The sequence below is a fragment of the Microcaecilia unicolor genome, chromosome 2 (assembly GCF_901765095.1).
Source record: "Microcaecilia unicolor chromosome 2, aMicUni1.1, whole genome shotgun sequence".
NCBI classification, from domain to species: domain Eukaryota; kingdom Metazoa; phylum Chordata; class Amphibia; order Gymnophiona; family Siphonopidae; genus Microcaecilia; species Microcaecilia unicolor.
The window spans coordinates 457,898,275-457,922,066 of record NC_044032.1 but is presented as its reverse complement, the minus strand read 5'-3'; the positions used below and the strand labels follow the sequence as shown (position 1 = coordinate 457,922,066).

Here is a 23,792-nt window from a genome sequence, read left to right as displayed (position 1 = left end):
CTGGATTGGCTGCTGTCGCGGACAGGATGCTGGGCTCGATGGACCTTTGGTCTTTTTCCAGCGTGGCATTACTTACTGTATGTACTTATGTGCTTTCTTACTCACCTAGTCTCACCCTTTCCCTTCTCACAGATTCCTGTCCTTCTCTTTTCACCTCTCTCCAGATTTTTTCTCACAGCTTCCTTATTTTTATATGCTTTTTTTTTTATTCTAGGCCCCACCAGTAGGAATGAAAGGCACAAGACTTGCATGTGTATAGTCCCCTTGTTTGCTACTCCTTTTCTCACATGCTCTTCGTGAGACAATACGCAAGCAGAGATAGTACAGCAATAGGGACAGGAATTACATATTTCCTGTATCTCTCCTTAGCAGTCTGCTGTGCCAGTGCTGTGTGTTGCCACCTTACCCAGAACAACATGAGGTTTTTCAGACCCTTAAAACCAGCAATAGAAAAGCTGCTTTTTAAATGTGGCCTCAGGCTACCTGGCCCTGTTGTCTGGCAGCTCTCTCCTTCTTCCCTCCCTCCGGCCCCCCTTGCTATAGGCCCAGCATCTTTTCTTCTCCCTATTCCTTCCACTTTCCTCCTCCTCCCCTCCCCCCCCCCCCCCCCCCCCCCGCAGTCCTCCAAATGTGGTGAGTTTCCAGCAGCAGTGACAGCAATGAAGACATGCCATTTCTGGTCATCTTCTACCGCAATTCACCTCTTCTATGAGTGGGGTGCAGCAAAGAGAAGGCCCTGAGGTTGACTGGAAAGAGTGTGTCTTCATTGTTGCTGCTGGTGTATCACTGCATTTTGAGGAACAGATGGGTAAAGGGATAGATGCCAAACCTTCATTGGGGGGGAGGGGGAAAAGAGGGAGTCATGCAAGACCCATGGAGGAAAGAGATGTCAGGCCCATGGGGTGGAGGAAATGACAGACACATGATGGGGAAGGAAGGGAGAGATGCCAGACCTATGGGAGAGGGGAGACAGGAGATTCCAGACACACTATGAGATGGGGAGATGCCAGATCTGCAGGGAATGGGGAGAAGGCAAGATGATAGACCTGTAGAAGGGGGAGAGATAAAGAAGCCAGACCTTCAGAGTGGAGTGGAGAGTAGGGAGAGATTACTGACTCCTGGGTGAAACAGAGAGAGCACGGGGTGGGGGGAGAGATACTAGACCAGTAGACAGAGAAGAAAGAGGAATGTTGCTGGACCAGAAGGGATAGTGGAAGAAAGAGAGAGAGAGAGACTGGACTGGGGAGGAGGGAGAGAGAAATACTGGACTTTCAGGGGGAGCAGATGGAAAAGAGAGAGAGAGAGAGCAAACTTGAGGGAAGGGGGTGCTGGACTAATGCAGGAAGGGAGAGGAGGAAGCAAAGGAGACTGGGAGAGATGCTGGCTCCAGGGTGGGAGGTACAGGAGGAGGAGCAGAGAGAGGGGGATACGCTAGACATGGGAAAGGAAAGGGACAGAGAGAGAATTCTGGGCATACAAATCTTTCTCATGCATATTCATTAGGGATATTTTGAAAACCTAGCCTGTTTGCAGCCCTCGAGGACTGAACTTGGACAAGCCTGCTGTAAAGGGACCTGTAGCAGTCTGACTTGTTCTGTTTTTCCAGCAAGAAGGATATAGGCATTCTAGGATGCTGCCTTTTTAAGGTTGGGTTGTTGCTGTTTGAGTTTTTGAGTCCTGGACATTAGTGCTACTTTATTATGACAAGATTTCTATATAGGTCTGGTTGAATGCGTTTTTTTGTAAGGTTTGATTTTTAGAGCTCTATTTCTGTTAAGTAAAGTTTGCAAAATAATCTGAGATGGCAACTCTAGTGTGGACAATTGGTTGTAGGGAGTGGGTTGTGGCAGAGGTGCAACTGTAGGTGTAGCAAGGGACTTGGGGGTAGGACATGGGGTAGGACAAAGGAGGGGTGCGGGTGGGGCAAGGGAGGGCATGGAGTGGAGCAGGTGTCTCTCTTTCTTTGTCAAGAAGTTGACAAGCTTAGGTGGGAGTGGTGAGAAATTGTAAAATTAGTATTACTGCAGAAAAAGGGAAAGGAAGAAAAGTGGAACATTATGTAGGTGTGGGGGCAGAGAAGGAGGAAAGGGGAAGAATAAGGCCACTTTGGTGGTGGTAGTGGTAGTAGGGGAAGACGAATGAGTAGGAAGAATATGGTTGATGAAAAGAGAGGTGAAGGGGAACATGATCAATGTTGACTGTTCTGTTTGCTCATGTATCACATGTCATTAGCATGACAGCTATTTGACAATGGTGGTCATAAAAGCCACCATACAGATCTTTTAAAGATGCTATAGTAAGTGCTGAAATTTCCTCCAAATCATTATTTTATTTCAGAAAACTATAGAATTTATTATATTTGAAGATACCTTACCAATGTGTCAAAGGCAGGAAAGGGAAATATTTTTTTCTATATAGGATCTTAGACATGGCTGTTGACTATACCAGAGACTTGGATTCACCAATGGGAAGAGGTGTTCTACAGTCCTTTATGCAGGAAAGAACCAAACTTAAAGCCAGTTGTTTTCGGCATACAGTAAAAAAGGCTCATGCAAACCACATTTCTACTCATACATCTCCATATAGTGTTTGAAAACTGTCCTCTAAGGATATTTTCTGTATTCTTTTGGGTAACAAAGTCCTTCCCTGTGCTAGTGGGAGAATCCATAATGCTTCAGTTCTTATATCCCTGGAGGACAGCACAGTTACCAACTTCAGTAATAGGTAGGTAGATATAAAATAGACAAGAAACTTCGGGGTTAAACCTAAAACTGAATTCTGTCTGTGAAAAGGTGTCTCCTATGGTCTGTCTGTGACAAAATAGTTTTGAAATCAGACCCTCTTATGATCCTCATAGGCTCTGTGTTACACATGATGTTTGCAAAAGGGTTGGAGTGGAAGAGCAGCCTAATGGTTAGTGTAGTAGGCTGAGAACCTGGGGAATTGGGTTTGATTCCCACTGCAGCTACTTGTGATCCAGGGCAAGTCACTTAAAGCTTCATTGCCCCAGAAGCTCAAATTATGAGCCCACTAGGGACAGAGAAAGCGCCTGTATATAATACATAAACCTCTTTGGTTGTACCATAGAAAGGTGATAAATGCATGACCCTTTACCTGACCTTGGGAAAGTATTGCTGATAGAACAGTTGCAGCTGTCTGGCACAGAGTAGCACAAATCACCATGAATTTCAACCACTTTAGCCAATAAGATCACACCCCTTAGCCAGACACCACATGTTTGGCAAGTTCAGAAAACCTAGTTATTTTTTTAATCACCATGGGCACAGCTTCTGTGGGTCTGCCTATGGGTTCCCTCCCTCCCCTTCTTTTGGTTTATAATGTAGAGACAGCTATAATGTAATTAGAAGAAAGTTTAACATGTTAGATCCCTGCTCTTATTTGAACCTCATCACTTATGTAACATAGCAAAAACAATGCTAATAGGTCTTTATGGCTGCTGACTTGCAGTGTTGTTCCCTGTCTGTGTCACTGTGAGACTTATTAAGAATCCTTGAGCTGACAGTAGGCCGCTAGGACACAAATTATTAGAATTAAACCATAAGAATGGCCATCATTGTGTTGTATATGCAGACTTAGGGAATATTTTTGTATATTGAAGAAAAATTTCCCTCCGATTCTTTTCCTATACAATAGATATCATCTGCTCCACGCCAGCTGTGGTTTAGCTTAACATAATCATACAGTTTCTTAATCATCAGACTAGTGCAACAACAACATTCTTATTTTGGCTTTAGGGAAAGGTACAGCTGTGGATAGACTTGTTTCCGAAGTGCTTAGGTCTACCTGGCCCACCGTTCAACATAACACCACGAAAAGCAAAGAGGTGAGCATTGTCTCTAATTTAACAGTTTCAAATTCTCTATTTATTTGTTGCATTTGTATCCCACATTTTCCCACCTATTTGCAGGCACAATGTGGCTTACATAGTACCATGAAGGCATTCGCCAGCTCCGGTATAGAAACAAATACAGGTTGATGTTATAGTCTTATAAGGTTTACAGATCTAGACAACAGTTAGGAGTAGTAGAGAAGGAGAGCTGTATAGTATACATTATAAGGTTTGTTTAAGTTGTGCTGCAGAGATTTAGGCCCTTAAGTTGGGTCTGTAGGGTATGCCTCTATGTCTAAGAAGTTTCTTTTCAGTCAGAAGGCACTGATAAACATTTGGCTAATTAAGAAGCTGGATTACCAGAACATGCAATTCTTTCTTTGGCTTCATAAGAGAGAGAGAGAGGATATGAGAGTACCACACTGATCTGCTAAACATAGTGGCCCTTTTATAAAGCAGATAACATGGGTTTTACTGTGTGGTAGACATTAGCACAGACCCTCACTTACATATACCCCGCTTTAAAAATAGCTAGTGTGCCAAAATCCTGCTCTAGCTGCTTAACACAGGCAGAGGCAGTGAGTAGGCGTGACAGGGTTGGAATAGAGGAGCGGTCTGTTGTGAAAGCTAGTGCGTGGAGCAGTACCACTTACTGGCTGTCATGACTGATGATAACCTGAAGAGGATGAGACAGTAGGTGCAAATGTACTTTCAGCAGTACAATAACACAGCTTCCTCAGTAAAGCTACTGTGGTAGCTGATTGTCCGCTTTCTCCCCAATCTGATCTTCCTGCCCAAATCAGACAGCCCCGGTGCACTTCCCACCCAATCTGACCCCTCTGAGAGTCAAATCTGAACACCCTAATTCTCCTCCCCCAAAAATCCCCAATGCTTATATGGAAGGCTGACTCCTAGTGGTAGTACTGTGAGACTACTTCTAGGTATCAACTGGTGCCATTTTGCACCCAGAGCCATACTGGATGAGAGCAGAGGGGGCTGCTCCTTCCCTGTCCCACTAAACCACTAAGGATGGCTCCAGGTAAGTCCTGAGGGTTCCTGGTGGGGGATTGAGGTGGGAGAAGCATCAGGTGGTTCTGATTTGGGCAAGTAAGAGTAACAGGATTGGGTCAAAAGGTGGCTATTGGGGGGAGAATCAAGAGGTGGGATCAGATGTGCTCAGGGATTATGATGAGATGAGAAGTGATCTTGATTCAGTATGGTACACCTGAGGATCTCTGAAAAACATTTAAAATACATCTCCAGGAGGGCTGCAGAGGAGAAATGGCATGCATTTAAGGGAAACATGCCATAAAAAATCTAATTTAATCTTAGTTTGAGTCCCATCTTTCTGCAGGTGAACCTGTACTCAGCATATTTTATAATAGAAAGTTCCTTTTCAGCAGCAACAGATGAGTCCATGAAATTGTGGTTATGATCATCTACCAGCAGGTGGAGATAAAGGACAACAAACTGAACTCTCTCATATAGGATGGTGAGCAGCTTGGTCAGTTAGTATACCTCTAGCTCCAGCAGACGGTACACGGTCTCACAGCAGCTTTTCATCTCTTCTGTGGAAATTTGCTCCTGTTCTGGGTTTCCTAGTTCAGTTGAGCCTGGAGATAATTAGACTACTGATGGAGCCTATCTTGGGCTGCACCTGGTGATACTAGGTTTCTCCTCCCTCTTCCCTCTCCTGCCGTTGACTTCTCCTTCCTCACAGAAGTCCCCCCCCCCCAAAAAAAAAAAAAGCAAGCACAGAGGCATTAAACAGATGTAGCTGCCGGTTAGGAGGGGATGAAGCACTGTTTTCCTGTCAGTGAAAGTCAACAGTAATCATCAAAGAGAAACGTTGTCTTCCCGGTAAGGTGTCCTGCCTTAGGATGGGTGCACCTTTACATTTCCCTGCAATATTGGGTTTTAGTTAATAGAGGCTTCATTTTCTCTTTCGTTTTTATGGTGACTGATGTTGTTAAATGCTGATCCCGCTCTGGGGCATGAAGACCATCTTTGGGACAGTGTGAATCTTGTGTTTTCTCTCAAGCTACCAGGGATTCATTGACTTTCATAGTGGGGGCCTTGGATTCCCGCATGGAAGAAAGTTAGTTGCAGTCCCCTCAAGCTGCTTTTTCAGATTCCTCTCACACTATGGTAACAGTGGCCATTTTAGATAACCATGCTATCTTTTTCCTCTGCTATCAACCCTATTCCATCGGTACAACAACTACTTTATTCTTTCTGCACTGGCCAATGATAGGCAGGGTTCTCCACAGAATCCTCCTTCATCCAGGAAGGGTGATTCTAGTAGCCCTGGTTTATCTACTCGTAGACAGACCATTCCTTCTTCCACCTGTCCTTGGATTGCTCTCTCGGGGCTCCATGCAGATGAAGGATCAGTCCCTGCACTTGGTTCTTGAGTGGTCAAAGTTAAGGAAGAAGAATTATTTTGAGGAAGTGATTACTACCTTGTTCCAGTCTAGAAAGGAGTAGAATGCATATGCTCGGGTTTGGAGAGTATTTGAAGCTTGATGTTCAGAAAGAGCTCTCTCTCCCTTTCATTCTTCCTTACCTCAAATATTGGCCTTTTTACAGAAAGGTTTCAAAAAGGGGCTAGCTTATTACTCTCTTCAGGTTCAGGCAGCTGCTTTGACTTGCTATTATGGACACATTTTAAATTCTTCTCTAGTGTAGCGACTCAATATAGTTTGCTTCTTGAGGAGAGTCAATCATCTCAATCCTCCACTTTGTCTTGCTTGTCTTGAATGGAATATGGTGCTCAAATCTGTTCAGAAATCTCCTTTTGAACCACTTAAGAAGGCTACTTTAAAAGATTTTATATCAAAGTCTATTTTTCTGGTGGCTATTGCTTCTTTCAGAAGGATCTCTGAACTTCAGGATCTATCCTGTATGGATCCATTCCTTTGTTTCATAGAGGCTGGAGTCACCATTCATACTGTTCCATTTTTCCTGCCAAAAGTTATTTCTTCCTCTCATCTGAACCATCCTTTGCTTCTATCTTCATTCTGTAGGGAAGAATGTAGTAAAGAATTCGATTCCTTATGTTTTCTCAATGTCTGTTGTGTTCTCCTTCAGTACCTGCAAGTCACCAATGATTTTTGCACATCAGACCATTTGTTTGTCTTGATTGCAGATCCAAATAAAGGAAATTTGGCTTCTAAGGCTACAATTGCTTGCTGGATTAAAGAGTCCATTTCATCTGTGTACTGTATATTCTTTCTGCTAAGCAAGCTTTTAATTTCTTAATTTCATTCCAGCAGAGCACATTGTGGGCAGAGTCTCATGCCTTTTCTCAGGTAGGATTTTGGCACACTAGCTAGATCTACTTGAGCTTGTTTGCGCACATTTTCCAAGCATTAACATTTGGATTTCTGAGCAAGGGCTGAAGCATCCTTTGGAGCATCAGTTCTTTCCTCAAGTGTTTCTGTTTATTGCACTATTTAAGGACTGCTTTGGTACATCCCATAATATCCTGGACTCATTTGTTGCTGATGAAAAGAAGGAAAATTATGTCTTACCTGATAATTTTATTTCCTTTAACCACAACAGATGAGTCCAGAAACCTACCCTTTGTTGGTTTCTCTGTTCCTGTGTTATTTTGTTCCTCTCTTCTGTGAAGAAAACACCCAATGCAATTGGGTGTCCTCCAAATGCATTGCTACCATTAGGGAGTGGTGCTTCAATATTGTGTTTTCAATCTCTAAGGAGATACAGGTTCCCTGAAGTCCTGCAGAACTTGCCTGTCCCTCACCATTGAAAATGTGATTGCAGGATTGTAGATGGATGACTCAAGCTCAGTTTAGAGGGAGCAGCAGTGAGGAAGGAGAAATTATGATACTTTTGCTTTGCTACGAGAAATGCTGATTGACCAAGCTGCTCACTGTCCTATATGAGAGGGTTCAGTTTGTGGTCCTCTATTTCTACATGCTGGTAGATGGTCATAATCACAATTTTTTGACTCATTTGTTGTGATTAAAGGAAAGAAAATTATAAGGTAAGACATAATTTTTCCTTTTAATTCAGTGTAATTCCAGATTTATAACCTGATCTTTACAATGTTTGGACAAGGCAATGAGCAACAGTTCCAAAAATGTACATTGGATTAAACAGATCCCATGACTTAACTTCCCTTATACATTCTTAAAATCATATTTCAGCATATCCTTCTTGTGCGGAGTAACTACATATTTCACATTATAGGTTCCAATATAGTAAGCTGTCTTATCCTTTAGTATGGCAGTTTACTTTTGATTTTCCACACTGACTTTACTCTAACAGTCCCATTAAAGTAGGGGGTTAGCTTGGAAAAATCTTTAGTGAAACCATCATACAAAAGTGTAACAGAGTTGGCATGCAACTCACATGCAAACCCACTGAAAACATGCTGAATATTTTTGCATTTTATTACCTATAGTTCAGGATCTTAGCTTAAAGCGAAGCTAGATTCTACATGGGAGCAACAGGGTTATCTGAGGTGAAGTACAGCACTTTGTCTCAGGGAACAAATGGCCCAAGGGGTCCGTTAACCACCTCCACCTGAAGGCTATCTTGTCCAGGGCACCCCTGGCCTGGATACCCCCAGATCAGCACTCCCCAGCACAGAGATGCCCTAATCCAGAGGGTGTCCAGTGTAACCAGATGCTTCATGGACCAATAACACTTACTTGGTCCTAGAAGATGTCTAGCGGTGTCCTCCTTGTCCTTCTGTCATTTTGAAAAATAGTGGTACCCAATTCATAGTGCTATGTCCTGAAGTAAGTTGTTTTCTCTTCACTCTCAGGAACACCGCAAAAGTTTTTGACTAAATGTGTTTGCATTTTTGAACAATTCCCCTTCTGTATATCGTGCCTAGTGTTCCATGCTGATATGCAAGCATATTCTGTAACAACACCAGTAACTTAATTGGCTTACAGCTAATCAGCGTTGATAATAGGTCTTAAGGAGCAATAATAATCACTAATTGGCAATAATTAGAATTTACACACACAACTCACCAAGCATATTCTGTAACGCACTGCGCCTAAATTCTAGCCAAAAAGGGGTGTGGTTATGTGCAGGGAAATGGGTGTTTCATGGGCGTTCCAAAATTTACGTGCACTCTTACAGAATATGCCCCTGTGAGCTTAAATCTACATGCCAGCATTTACGCTAATTCCCCTTGGAGTAAATGGATGCGTATAGTTTTAAGCACTGGGAAATCAACTAAGTGTATTCTATATACCATTCCTAAATATAGGTTCCACTTACAGAATACACTTAGGCGGAAATTTATTCCACGTGGAGTTTTCATGTGCCATATATAGAATCTGGCCCAATATCCTTCTTATAATTGAAAGAGAAAAACGCCTATATTGTGACCCAAATCGGGAGATGGGCGTCTTTCTCCCGTGGGCGCCCAAATCTGTATAATCGAAAGCAGATTTTGGGCGTTTCCAACTGCAATCCGTCGCAGAAACGAGTAAAATTGATGGGGGCGTGTCAGAGGCGTGGTGACGGCGGAACTGGGGCATGGTTATCGGCCGAGGAGAGATGGGCGTCTTTAGCTGATAATTGAAAAAAAAAGGCGTTTCTACCGCGATTTTGGGTCACTTTTTTTGGACCCTTTTTTTCACGAACAAGTCCCAAAAAAGTGCCCCAACTGCTCAGATGACCACTGGAGGGAATCGGGGATGACCTCCCCGGACTCCCCCAGTGGTCACTAACCCCCTCCCACCCAAAAAAAACACTTTAAAAACTTTTTTTCCAGCATCTATGCCAGCCTCAAATGCCGTACCCACCTCCATGACAGCAGAATGTGTTCTATCCTGTGACAGCCTTTCCCTGGTTCTGATGTGGCTCTCGGGTGAGTGTGACACCATTTCTGTTATGTGGGTGTAGGGTATTGGCCTCCGTGATTCCACTAGCTTGTGGCAAATGCTCACGATGTTGGTAGTTGGTAGGCTCTACTCCCATGGTGCTTTTCCCCCTGCTTACTGGGTCAGAGTGTGCCCTGTTTTGTTTTCCCTTTCACATGTTAGCCACGTTAGAGAACTTAGTTCTTACCTTGAATGTGGCTGAAAGAGGGCATTGTACAGCATTCTGCCAGCTCTGACCCAATTCTTTGGCAGATGATTTAGTTCGTCAATGAGTTTATAGACAAATTTCTAAGCAAACCGGTGGCCTAGATGTCAGCTAAACCGCCACAACGGGGCCAGGATCAGGCTCGACTGGGAAAGGATAAAATGGTGGCCTCGCCACCTCCATCGCAACCAACTCTAGATTTCATACCTGAACTTATGGAGGCGGTGGTCAAGGCTTTGGACTCCAGATTTGAGCAGCTTTTGGAGCAGATTGCTGGGATTGCACAGACTACCTTGGAACTGGCACACATTACTGGAGAGCTCGAGTGCCGAGTCTCCAACATGGAAGATTTGCTTCAGTCACACAGTGAAACTCTGGAGTGCTTGGAAGCCCTTACACATGCTCAAAAACAGCAATTGGAGGACTTGGAAAACAGAGCTTGTCTTGAATCTGTGCTTTGTGGACATCGTCAATGTTGGAGACTTGGCTCCTAGCACACTTTCCTTCCATGGGAGCCCAGGGTGCAATTCATCTGGACAAAGTCCAATGCATGGGCTCCATGTGCACCGATGACAGACCCAGAATTGTAATTGTGAAATTTCACCGGTACTCGCAGAAGGCTCAAATCCTTCGACTCTACAAAAGCAAGATGGATGGTGTGCAGTTTGAGGGCCGCCCGATTCGACTCTTTCAAGACTATTCAGCAACCCTTTCCTCCAAGCGGCAGGCTTTTACACCAGTTTGCGCCCAATTAGTAACAAAACATCTTCGATTTGCTCTACAGTATCCAGCCACTCTTCGGATTCAACATGATAATCAATGGCAATCATTTACTTCCCCAGAGGAGGCTCTGACCTGGATACAAGCACTGGATGCCATATGAAAACTTGAGGGAGTCGATCCTGGTTCAATATGGCTGTAAACCCCAGCTTTTCAAAAAAAAAAAAAAGTTAAGGTTTTATGTGTACTATAGGCTGCACTTGGGTGGAAGTTACACTAAGCGGCAGGTAGGGATCTTTGTTGCTTGTTTAGAGTGCACTGTTTGGTATGAGTAATTTTCTAGAAGAGAGAGGGCACCCCCCTGCTCCTTAGCATCGGTAGTGCCCTCCTGTCCTCTCCCTTTGGTGGGAGCATGACGTGTTGGTTAAGAGGTTCAGGTTGGGGATTTGGGCAGGGGGAGAGGTTTGGTGGGCGGGAGGTGGTGGATGGGAACTGGGAGTTGAGTGGGTTTCAGGAATCATGAAATCATTTGTTTTCTGGAGTGTGTATGTATGTGCAACTTCTTGATTTGGTTGGGGAGGGAAGTGTTGATTGGAGTCCTCACGCTCTGAAGTGTAGTTGTTGGATCCCCTGGGGGGGGGGGAGGCTGGGCCCCTGGGGTGTCAAGTGCTTGTTTATGATGGCATTCTTGACTTTTTCTCTTCCACTTAGCAACCACAGCGGGTAGTTTGAAATGCCGTCTTCTTTCATGGAATGTCTCCAGAATTTCCTCCACAGTGAAACGTTCCAAAATCTTATCTCAACTTAAGCATCACATGGCCGCAATTGCTTGCTTACAGGAGACTAACGTGCCAGAGCCGGTGGTTGAGAGGCAGGGCTGGTGGTTGGAGGCGAGGATAGTGCTGGGCAGACTTATACGGTCTGTGCCCTGAAGAGCACAGGTACAAATCAAAGTAGGGTATACACAAAAAGTAGCAAATATGAGTTATCTTGTTGGGCAGACTGGATGGACCGTGCAGGTCTTTTTCTGCCGTCATCTACTATGTTACTATGTTACTGCTCATCTCAGTACCAGGGAGACTCGTTGCCAGTGGGGCACAACCTCTGATCTGCAGTTAACTGTGAGTAAGCGTGCTTATTCCAATAAAGGACGTTTTCGGAGAGATTAGTCTTCAGGTGTCAACTGGTGTGCCAATGTTATATAGCAGCAACAAGTCCTAGAGGCCTGCGTGTATGCAGGTCCCTGGAGCACTTTTAGTGGTTACCGCAGTGCACTTAAGGCAGGTGGACCCAGGCCCATCCCCCCTACTTGTAACACTTGTGCTGGTAAATGGGAGGCCTCCAAAACCCACTGTACCCACATGTAGGTGCCCCCTTCACCCCTAAAAGCTATGGTAGTGTTGTACATTTGTGGGTAGTGGGTTTTGGGGGAGGAGGGTTGGGTGCTAAGCACCCATGGTAAGGGAGCTATGCATGTGGGAGCTTTTTTTGAAGTCCACCGCACCTCTAGGGTGCCCAGTTGGTGTCCTGGCATATCAGGGGGGCCAGTGTACTACGAATCCTGGCCCCTCCCATGACCAAATGGCTCGGGTTAGGACGTTTTTGAGCTGGGCGTTTTTAGTTTCCATTATCGCTAAAAAAAACAAACGCCCAGCTGAACAACGTCCATTTTTTTGAAAATGCGGTCTGTCCCGCCTCTTCATGTACCCGTTTTTGGACATAGACGCCCATGGAGATAGGCGTTCGCCTTCGATTATGCCCCTCCACGACTGCTTTTACCCATAGACAAGTTAGACAATATTCCATGGATAACGGGTTTTTTTACCCACAGAAAATAATAATTTTCCTTCAAAATGCACTGCAATGTTTTTTTATGAAGTCCAGATATAAAGAATTTAGATAAATTCAAGTCATGCTGAACTTAATGCAAAAAGATACATTGTGAAATATTTCCATATGGTATAGTAGATGCCTGAGCAAGTCCTGAACTAGTTAATGAGTTTTGCATGCAAGTTTTTCATGAAGTGTTTAGAAAAAGTAGACCATTGCCATATGTTCAATTGGTTAATTGAATTGTCTTCTTTCTTTCATTTTCTGCCATGAGCACACAGTAGGTCACAGAATATCTTTAAAACTAATACATCAGTTTGCATTATTGAAAGGATTTCAAGAGGTATGTGATGCACAGAACAGAAACCCAAAACTCATTTAAATAAACAAGGCACATCCTATTATCTTTGATTACACAAAATAGTGACTTCCCTCCGTCTTGAAGGAAAACACACTAACCACATTTGTTAAAAATAAGTAAAAAATAAATTCAATCAGCTTTTTCAACAAACCAAAACATCAACATACCTCTTATGTCTGGTTTATGTTTTTTAGAGCACATTCTTTTGGTTCAGTTTTGAATCCCAGTAAACTTTGAAGTTGCCACGCTATTTATCATCAGAAACTCACTGTAGCACTGCAAGTATAATTAAAATTGACTATTTTACAGTGATCTCATAGGAAAGGGTCTAGAATTTTTAGAGCAAAGCATGTCACCAATATTCCTTCTTAATTTTTCCCTCATATACTGTAGTTGAATATGTATGGGTGGACATCTTTCAGACCAGTGTCTGCTGAGACTTCATGGTGCATCATTTGATAATCTTCAAAAAGAAATGCTTTATGATACAATTATATTTATCATATTCCTTTACTGCATCCATTGTAAAATCTATTATGCCAGGGTGCTAATGTGGTTTATCTTTCACTGTCGATAAAATGTTACCCTGCAGGAAACATGACTAACATCAACATATTCTCCTGAGGAAAGGAGTTATAAATGCTTCTGGCAGGTGATGAAGCTTGAATAATCTAAGGGAATTAGAATGGTTGGTTTACCTGATTTCTTCCATTTTTGCTGGTCTCTCTTTATTTTAATCTACATTTTCTTTCTCTTTTTTCTTTTTTTTTTTTTTTTTGTTAATTTTGTATCATGGGCTTCCCAAGACTCCTGAGCTTTTCTGGAATCTTGACATTTTCAGCATGTTTTTTCTTGATTTTATGTTCTTCCTTTATTTTTTTGTACTTTGAGACCAGTATTCAGGACAACAACAAATGTTTACCTTCAGAAATCCCTTTGAAAATTGTTCCCTTTCTGTTGTCTAACCTTGGTAAGCTTTCAGCAGACTTTTCTTTTTTCAATAGGCTTTTGTCTTCTTCTTCAGGTTCTACCTGCGCTGCATTATCTGGAACACCAAAGATGTGATATTAGACGACGTCAGTGTCACTGGAGAGAAGATGAGTGATATTTATGTAAAAGGGTAGGCAGTCCTTTTCTGCTTAGCTGGTAATGAGGATTCTGTATCTCTTTTATCAGTGAGCAGTTCTTTGGGTCCTGTTTAGTAAACTGTGGTAATATTTTACAGTTACCATAGGCTAATAGACAAAAATAATGCAGGGTAACTACAGGACCCCTGCATTGTCTGTTGGTGACATTTTGCTCATCAATTATTTCGTGAGTATTAACTGAATGGCAGATAGCGTGATGTAGGTAGTGATCTTGAGGTGGTGTTACCTGTACCATGTTAACTTCCATATTAACAGTTAACACACCATAACTTCCTGTATTTTAACTGAAAGATGCATTCCTTGCCCATTCCATGCCTTCTTCCATGCTACATGCGTCACCTATGTTGTCACCTGATGCAGCTTAGTAAATAGGGACATTTTTTCCTGAATTGTACTTTTATCTCAGTTTGTATGGATAGTAGAAATGTTAAGACACTTATCATTAAGCATGTGCATCTAGCAGGCAAAGCAAACCATCCATAGCAAACTTGAGCTGGGACATTTTCACAAAGGCCCTTATTTTAGAAACCCTATTTGTAATTGATATGTGTAAATACGAGCATTCAACAAGGGGAAAGTGAAATGCAAACCACTCACCAAAACAGTAATACTTCACTGTAAACATTATAAACATTGTGGTCAGTTTTACATATTCCATAACAGGCATAAAACCCCTGGGGGATACCATGGAACTAAAGTAAGCTAAGTACAATTTAAATTAAAGTTTTTTGGAACATGTTAATTAAAAATAAAATTTGAGTGAAAGTAGGGAGGTTGGAAGGTTTTTATGCCTGTGATGGATACATGAACGAGTAGAAAAGTATGAAGGCTGATATTTACATGTCAAAATTGGCAATATGTGTAAACTGCAAGAGGGCATGGTTTGGGAGGTGATATCAGAAAGGGAGTGCATGTGTATGTCCCATTATATCAAAGTTAAGATTTACAGTTGCTTCTTGGCATTCTCCTGCTGCCCTTGCTACTACATACACACACATTCCTACATGCATTTTAAAAAAGGCTCTACATTGGCAAATCCTTTTATATTGTATTCTATTGTAAAATGCTACCAGAATTGTACTTTTCCAGACTTCAGTGTATTACTTCCGATTTCTATGAGCTATCCAAAGTGGGCCTTAATGTCTCTAAAGTCTCCCACTGATACCAAAAGCAGCTATGTAGAAAAATAAATGAGATGCAAATTTTGTACTATATTTGTGTATCTGCCAGCTAAATTTACTTAATGATCCAGTGGAAATTCCCAATTTACTGGTTCTCTGGTCCAAGCAGGTGAGTCATTTTTTTCTTGCTCTTTCAGATCACAGCACAACTATTAGGCTGCCTGGTTATGTTTTGCAAAGAGTACACCTTTTGGTTGTGTAGTATCTTTTTTTCAGCTTACGCTATTTTCTGGTATCACCCAGCTTTCTACTACCCTATGTCCTTCCCATAGCCATGTCCCCTTTTGAGTTGCATGCAGTCCAATTGTGGCGCCTAGTGTTATAGTGAGAAAACAGGAAGGCAAATGGTCTACTAGATCCAACCTGGAACAGAAAGCGAAGCAGACCTTTTGAATAGAAAGACAGTCTTTATTGGTTCACCAATACTCCCAGGATTCACAAACAGATGCCTGACATTCCCATGTTTCCCCAAATTCTGGCTGTGTCAGGGGCAAAGAAAACCGGCTGATATGCAGCCTTATATATATGCAAATGAATAAGCTAATATGGAGGGAGGAAGGAAGGGAGAAAGAGCTGACTTTTTTGGGAATAACCATAATGAATATGTATGGAACAAAACAAAATAGTCCAGGACTAAAACTAAGACGTTTTGAGCTAGACCTGTTTTTATAATGAATAAGAACCAAATGATAATTGAACGAAGAAAACCCACGGTGTAAACAGAACAAACCAAAAACTGGGAGAAGGAAGCAGGCTGAACAGATAATGGGATAAACACACTAATTTATTGCTGCAATAAACCAGTGTTTATCCCATTATCTATTCAGCCTGCTTACTTCTCCCAGTTTTTGTTTTGTTCTTTATAATGAATAAGGCACAAAAAGGTGCCTTAAATGACAACCACTGGAGGAAATCAGGGTTGACTTTCCCTTACTCCCTAAGTGATCACTGACTCCCTCCCAGCTCCTAAAAATGTGATTAAAAACATTACTTGCTAGCCTCAGATGTTGCAGCATGCAGGTCCCTGGTAGGTTAATGGTGGGTGCAGTGCACTGTAGACAGGTGGACCCAGACCCATATCTCCCCCTACCTGTTACTCTAGTGGTGGAAACCGTGAGCCCTGCAAAGCTCATCAGAAACCCACTGTACCCACATATAGGTGCGTCCTTCCCCCTTAAGATCTATTGTAGTGGTGTACAGTTGGGGGTAATGAGTTTTGGGGGCTCAGTAGTCAAGATAAAGGAGAAATGTGTACCTGGGAGTATTTATTTGACGTTGACTGCAGTGTCCCATAGGGTGCATGTCTGGGGGACCAGTCTACTAAAAATGCTGGCCCCTCCTACATCCCAATGGCTTGATTTTCTCTGTTTTTCACTTGGACTTCTTTTTCAAAAATGGTTAAAAAAAAACCCCGTATAAAGCACAAAACATTTGAAATGGTATTTAAAAAAAAAAAAAAAAAGATAGATATTTTCCTGTTTTCGAAAATGGATCTTCTTTCCTATTTAGATTTTGGATGTTTTGTTCAAAATGTCCAAAGTCGAACTTAGACGTCATATCGAAAATGCCACTCAGATTATGCATCCTGAAAATAAAATTGGGTCCTGACAGTGCAACATGATGCAAAATAATCTGATGAATAAAAGCCTTATACAAGTAATGATACACTAGTAGTGTTTAAATAGTTATAACATGACATTGATTTTTCTTTGCAGCTGGTTAATGGGTCATGAAGACGGTAAACAGAAGACTGATGTGCACTATAGGTCTTTAGGAGGTGAAGGGAATTTTAACTGGAGATTTGTCTTCCCATTTGATTATCTCCCTGCCGAGCAAGTCTGTGCAATATCTAAAAAGGTAGGATCTTGGCTTAAAATGTGACTTGAAACCAAGGAAACTGGCTAAAATGTGCTAAAATTTAAAATAGTGTACTTGATCAGTTAGTTCACTCGAATGCACAAAAATATAGGTTATCAAACAAAATATAAAGTAATGCCATTCTTAATTTTGTTTTGGGGAACTGACACTCTCAGGTTGAAATGGAAGGAACAAAGTTTTCATTGCCAGAAAACAGAAGTGATTCATGAAATTCATTCCAGAGATAGTGTAAAGGGGAAGGGACTGGGAGTTTGATGTGTTAGGGTGATTGTAAGGTGTGAAGCAGAGGGTTATTCTATAAAGTAGGTGATAGCATTTACTCACCAGTATAGAATACTAGCATATATGCACATATATGTGCACATACACGTGTACATGACAAATATGCATGTAAGTGCTATTCTATAACAGTGCACATATCTCCTATAGCATGTAGTTTGCAGATGTGCATACACATGGGCAGAGTCTGAGTGGAGCATGGGTAAGGTGCAAAGTTTGTAGAATACTAGAAGTTATGTGCATATCTTTGGAACACAGGCACACAAATGCCAGCTGTGTGGCTTGCATAAGTGTTCATCCCTAAGCTCATATGAACAAATCTACCCAGTATGCTAGAATTTGATAAAGGAAAGTAGACACCTAGTTTCCTTTATGGAATATGTGCCAGTCAATATGTGCACAGTATAGATTTAACCCCACAGTGTAATTACATAAATTTTCACTTGTATTTTTCATACCAGAAATGTGCTATTGTTCTTAGCTTCTCCTTGAAATTAACATCAAGAAATTTAGCTGCCACCATTTGCACTAATGAAAATGTGGTGCAAATGCCCGTGCCTAAATTGACACATGGAGCACCTAAATTCTACAATTATGTGCATAACTCAAAACCATGCCTCTGATCCTCTCTGAAATGCCCATGACCCTCCCATTTCCACGCCCCCTTTTTTAGGCCACATGTAAAGTTTAGGTTCAGATCCCACGCCTAAGTTTACATGCATAAGTTCCAATTAAATCTAATTAGTGCCAATAATTACTGGCACTAATTGGCTCATTATTCTATTAAATTGTATGCACAAATAGGGAGCATGCCTAAATTTGCAAACACAATTTATGGCAACTTTTGTAGAATCAGGGGGCATGCAACCTATCCAGTTTGGCTATCCATATGGTATACTATCCTTTCCTTTCCCTTAGAGATCCTTCTTGCTTGTCCAATGCTTGCTTGAATTCATACACAGTCATTGTCTTCACAACTTCCACCGGGGGCTGGTCCACGAATCCACAATCTTTTCAGTGAAGAAGTATTTCCTTAGATTACTCATAAGTCTATCCCCTTTCACCTTTATACTGTGCCCCCTCAATCCAGAGTTTGCTTTCAATTGAAAGAGACTAACCTGCTGTGCATTTATGCCCAGAGGTATTTAAAAATCTCTATCATATCTCTCCTCTCCTGCCTTTCTTCCAAAGATCTTTAAGTCTGTCCCCATACGCTTTATGATGATCACTGACCATTTTAGTTGCCACCTTCTGGACCAACTCCATCTTGTTTATATCTTTTTGAAGGTACAGTCTCCAGAATTGCATACATACTTCAAATGAGGTCTCACTAGAGACTTATACAGAGACACTTACACCTTTTGCCTGCTGGCTATTCCTCTCCCTTTGCACCCAAGCATCCTTCTGGCTTTTGCCATTGCCTTTTCTACTTGTCTGGCCACCTTAAGGTATGATCACTCTCAAGTCCCGCTCTTCTTTTGTGCACAGAAGTAGTTCACCTCTATTCTGTACCTCTCCTTTGGGTTCTTGCATCCCAAATCAATGAATCTGACATTTTCAGTAATGAATCTTAGCTGCTAAATTATAGACCATTCTTCAAGCTTTGGTAGATCCCTCCTCATACCATCTACACTAGATTTTGGTATCATCTGCAAAGAGGCAAACCTTACCAGACAACTCTTCTGCAATATCACTTTCAAAAATATTAAAGAGGTCCAGACCAAGAACCACTCCTTACGGCACCCCACTGGTAAAGTCCGTTCCTCAGAGTGAGCTCCATTTACCACAACCCTTTGTCACTTTCCAGTTAACTAGTTTCTAACCCAGTCAGTCAATTTAGGGTCTATACTGAGGCAGGGTTCTCATTTTATTTGTAAGTCGCCTATACAGAACTGTGTCAAAGGCTTTGCTAAAATCTACATCTAGTGCTCTTTGCATTGATTCAACTCTCTGGTCACCCCGTCAAAGAAATTTATCAGATTAGTCTGACAGGACCTAAATGTAGTAAAACCATGCAGCCTCAGGTTCTTCAATCCATTGGATTCCAGGAATCTCACTGTTTTAGGAGAATTTTGATTAATTTACTCACCACAGAGGTAAGACTAACAGCCTGTAGTTCCCAATCTCTTTCTTACTTGTACTTTTGTGGAGAGGGACCACATATGCCCTTCTCCAGTCCTCCAGGACCACTCCTGACTCCACTGAAGCATTGAAAAGGTCAAACAGCAGAGCCACCAGAACTTATCCAGGTTCCTTCGCTACCCTTGGATGTATCTCATCTGACCACATCACATCGTCTACCTTTAATTTAGCTAGTTACTCATAGTCTTTTGAAAATCGTTCAAGGTCTACCACACTTCCATTCCCGTTTGTCTTTGGCGGTCCTACTCCTAGCCCTTCATCTGTGAACACAGAATAGAAATGTTTGTTAAGTAATTCTGCCTTGTACTTACAGTATCTGCTTCTGCATATTCCACCCTTGAGCCTCATAATGCCACTTTTGCACTTCCTCCTGTCACTAACATATATAAAAATAACATCTTGTCCTGCCATTTTACTTTATTTGCTACCTTTTCTTTCATTTGCACCTTTGCTTTCCTGACTACTTTACCAGCTTCTCTTAGCTTTTTCAGGTATTATTACCAGTCTTCCTCTTTTTCCTTACTTTTTCAGCTATTTCTTTTGAGAACAAAAGTGGCCTTCATTTCCTTTTACTTTTATTCACATTCCCAACAGAAAAGCTTGTTGCCTTTAATGTAGGCATTTTCAGTTTTGCCCACTACCTTTCTACTTCCCCCAGATGTTCCTATGTAGCTGACAACTCCTTGAGAAACATTTTGTGAAATCTAGAAGCTTAATTTTTGAATAAGCCCTCTTCATGTGTGTCTTAATGTTGAACCACACCATCCGGTGAACACTGGATGTCAGATGATCCCCCACTACACCATCAGAAACACTTTTCCCGTTTATAAGCACCAGGTCTAGAATGGTTCTCTTGAAAGCTGCTGAAACAGTTTTCCCTGTAAAGAATCCAGTGACTTTTTTCATAGCAAAGCTGAAGTAGAGCCTATGAAGCTGATATTAAATTGATATTAAAATGAGATCTAAATCACCATCCTGCTTATTTTCGAAGGAGAAGGCCGGCCATCTTCTGACACAAATCGGGAGATGGCCGGCCTTCTCCTAAGGCCGGCCAAATAGGTATAATCGAAAGCCAATTTTGGCCAGCATCAACTGCTTTCCGTCGCAGGGCCGGCCAAAGTTAAAGGGGGCGTGTCAGAAGTGTACCGAAGGCGGGGGCGTGGTTAAGAGATGGTCGGCCTCGGCCGATAATGGAAAAAAGAAGGCCGGCTCTGACGAGCATTTGGCCGACTTTGCTTGGTCCTTTTTTGTACACAACATAGCCTCAAAAACGTGCCCTAAATGACCAGATGACCACCTGAGGGAATCGGGGATGACCTCCCATTACTCCCCCAGTGGTCACCAACCCCATCCCACCCAAATAAAAAATTAAACATTTTTTCCAGCCTCTATGCTAGCCTCAAATGTCATACCCAGCTCCATGCCAGTACTATGCAGGTCCCTGGAGCAGTTTTTAGTGGGTACTGCAGTACACTTCAGGCAGGCGGACCCAGGCCCATCCTCTCCCTACCTATTACACTTGTGTTGGTAAATGGGAGCCCTCCAAAACCCACCCAAAACCCACTGTACCCCCCTTCACCCGTAAGGGCTATGGTAGTGGTGTACAGTTGGGGGTAGTGGGGTTTGGGGGGGGGGCTCAGCACACAAGGTAAGGGAGCTATGTACCTGGGATCAATTTGTGAAGTCCACTGCAGTGCCCCCTAGGGTGCCCGTTTGGTGTCCTGGCATATGAAGGGGACCAGTGCACTACAAATGCTGGCTCCTCCCATGACCAAATGCATTGGATTTCACCGGGTTTGAGATGGCCGCCATTAGTTTCCATTATCGGCGAAAACCAATGGCGGCTATCTCTAACGCTGGCAATCTCTAAGGGCAGGCCAAATGTTGAGATTTGGCCGGCCCCGACCGTATTATTGAAACGAAAGATGGCCGGCCATCTTGTTTCGATAATACAGTCGGGTACGCCTCTTGACGGGGCTGGCATTAGATATGGTCGCCCTTATAGATGGCTGGCCTCATTCCATTATGTCCCTCCATGTGTACCAAAAATCTTTGCTTTGTGTTACTGTCTCTACTAAACATTGTATGATTTTTGTTTATTTAGGAGCATTTTTGGAGTCTAGACAAGACAGAAAATAAAATTCCTCCACAACTCATTCTACAAATCTGGGACAATGATAAATTTTCCTTTGATGATTATTTGGGTAAGTCTTAATATTTTCATTGATAATCATCATCAGTCGCATTGGCACATGATTATTGTGTGTGCGCTTGGTTCACCTTGTTCAGACAAAAGGGCCTGTACACTATAACTTGTACAGAAAAGACAACGACCTATTTGAAAATAAACAATTTACAATAAAAAAGATAAAGGAAAAATATATATGTGTTCAATATCACAAGTTCTCAACTTTCAAGGGGGACAAGAGATCCAATATGGACAATGAAAACTTACAAAATAAGAAGAAAAAAAAGAAAAAAAACCCTCCTAGAACCAGTTTTAAACTAATTGAAGAGAGCTTTTATCCATATGGCAGCAGAGGCATACCACAGTCTACAGAGGAACCTGACCATCAGTTACAAACTTAGGGGGGGTCTTTTACTAAGGTGCGCTGGCGTTTTTAGCTCTTACTAAAAATCAGCTTTTGCTAAAGGCTGAGATGCCCATAGGAATATAATGGGTGTCTTAGCGTTTAGGGCCAGATTCTATATAAAGCACCTAAAAAATCCATGCGGTAAACAGTTCCACCTAAGTGTATTCTTTAAGTGGCACCTAGATTTAGAATATACTTAGTTGATATCCCAGCACCTAAAATTACGTGCTTCCATTTACACCAACAAAAATATAGCATAAATCCCTGCGCGTAGATTTATGTGCACTGGGCCATATTCTATAACTGCATATACATTTGGGAATGCTCAGGGAACGCCCATTTCTCCACCCATAACCATGCTCCTTTGAACTGCGCACTTTAAAATTTAGACGCAGTTCATTACAGAATACGCTTAGCAAGTCGTGCGCTTAAATTCTAATTATTGCCAATTAGTATTCATTATTGCTTAAGTGCTATTATCAATGCTGATTAGCTTGTTAAGTCAATTAAGTTATGCATGTTGTTATGAATACGCCTGGATTTCAGTGCAGATCTCCAGGCATGTTGTATAGAATCTGGCAGTTAGCGTCAGCTATTTTTAGCGTGAGCACACCTTAGTAAGAGACCCCCTTATTACTCAAAAATAACATCAATTGGGAAGGTTCAAAAAATATATATGTCTGAGATTGATATCTAACGACATATTTGCATGGAGATTAAAAAAAAATCCTTCCCAAGGCCAAAATCCTGGGTCTCATTAAAAGAAACTGTCTCCTCCATTTTTGTATAAATTTGCTACATCAGCATCTAGACTATCTTGAGATACGGGAGAAAAGGAATCAATTCCATCGGTATCAGGTTTCTTTTTGTAAGATGGCAAGTAAAATACCCTAGATACTGGTGACAAAGATTGAGAAGGTACCGTCAAAACTTCCAACATACAACGTTTAAACATTTCATATGCATAAACTGTAGGAATTCTAGGGAAATTAAACAAACATAGATTCCTGCTATGCATAGCATTCTCTCAGTTTTTCACATCTAAGCTCTAAATTATCAGTGTTTTCATTATAGAAGTTGACACCAGTTCCATAGATTTGTGTGCAGATTTTAAAGTTTGGTGCCGGGATTTCCATCACTGACTGGGTTGTCAATCCTACAACTTCTCTGAGCAGATTCTTACTGCTGGACACTTTGTGGTGTGTGGGATTATTTAACTCCCAAAAGGTATCTCTTCATTGATTTACTAAGTGCAGCTTCTCTCTGTTTGGGTTGTAATTTCTCCACTCATAAGACAGTATTCCAAGTCTGAGATCTGATGCCAGGACTACAGAAAAAAACCCCAAATAGGTATGGAGGTGTGGTAGACCCTGAATGATTTTCAAAAGACTGTATTTATGAGGAGCTAATTAAACTAAAGATGGAGAAAGCAATGGTCCTGGATGGCATACATCTGAGGGTACTGGAAGAACTTAGGTAAGTTCTAGTAGTTCCACTGTCTGACCTTTTCAAAGCTTAGTTGAGAATGGTCCTGGAGGACTGGAGAAGAGCGGATGTGGTCCCTCTCAGCAAAAGCTGAAGTAATGAAGATGTTGGTAACTACAGACTAGTAAGTCTAACTGTGTTAAGTAAATTAATGGAAATGCTTTTAAAAAAAGAATAGTGAAGTTTCTGGAATCCAGTGCATTGCAGGATCTGAGGCAACATGGTTTCACTAGAGACAGGTCATGTCAG

The 23,792-nt window shown here is 42.0% G+C and overlaps 1 protein-coding gene across 1 annotated transcript in view; it reads left to right on the top strand.

Annotated features, from left to right (window-relative positions):
- Positions 1–23,792, top strand: part of DYSF (dysferlin) — a 591,346-nt gene that overhangs the window by 531,322 nt on the left and 36,232 nt on the right. Inside the window, exons 48-51 of the mRNA XM_030190967.1 lie at positions 3,756–3,844; positions 13,861–13,956; positions 16,881–17,022; positions 21,569–21,668. Of these exons, the coding sequence (XP_030046827.1) occupies positions 3,756–3,844; positions 13,861–13,956; positions 16,881–17,022; positions 21,569–21,668 (427 nt within the window). The remainder of the gene's footprint in view (positions 1–3,755; positions 3,845–13,860; positions 13,957–16,880; positions 17,023–21,568; positions 21,669–23,792) is intronic.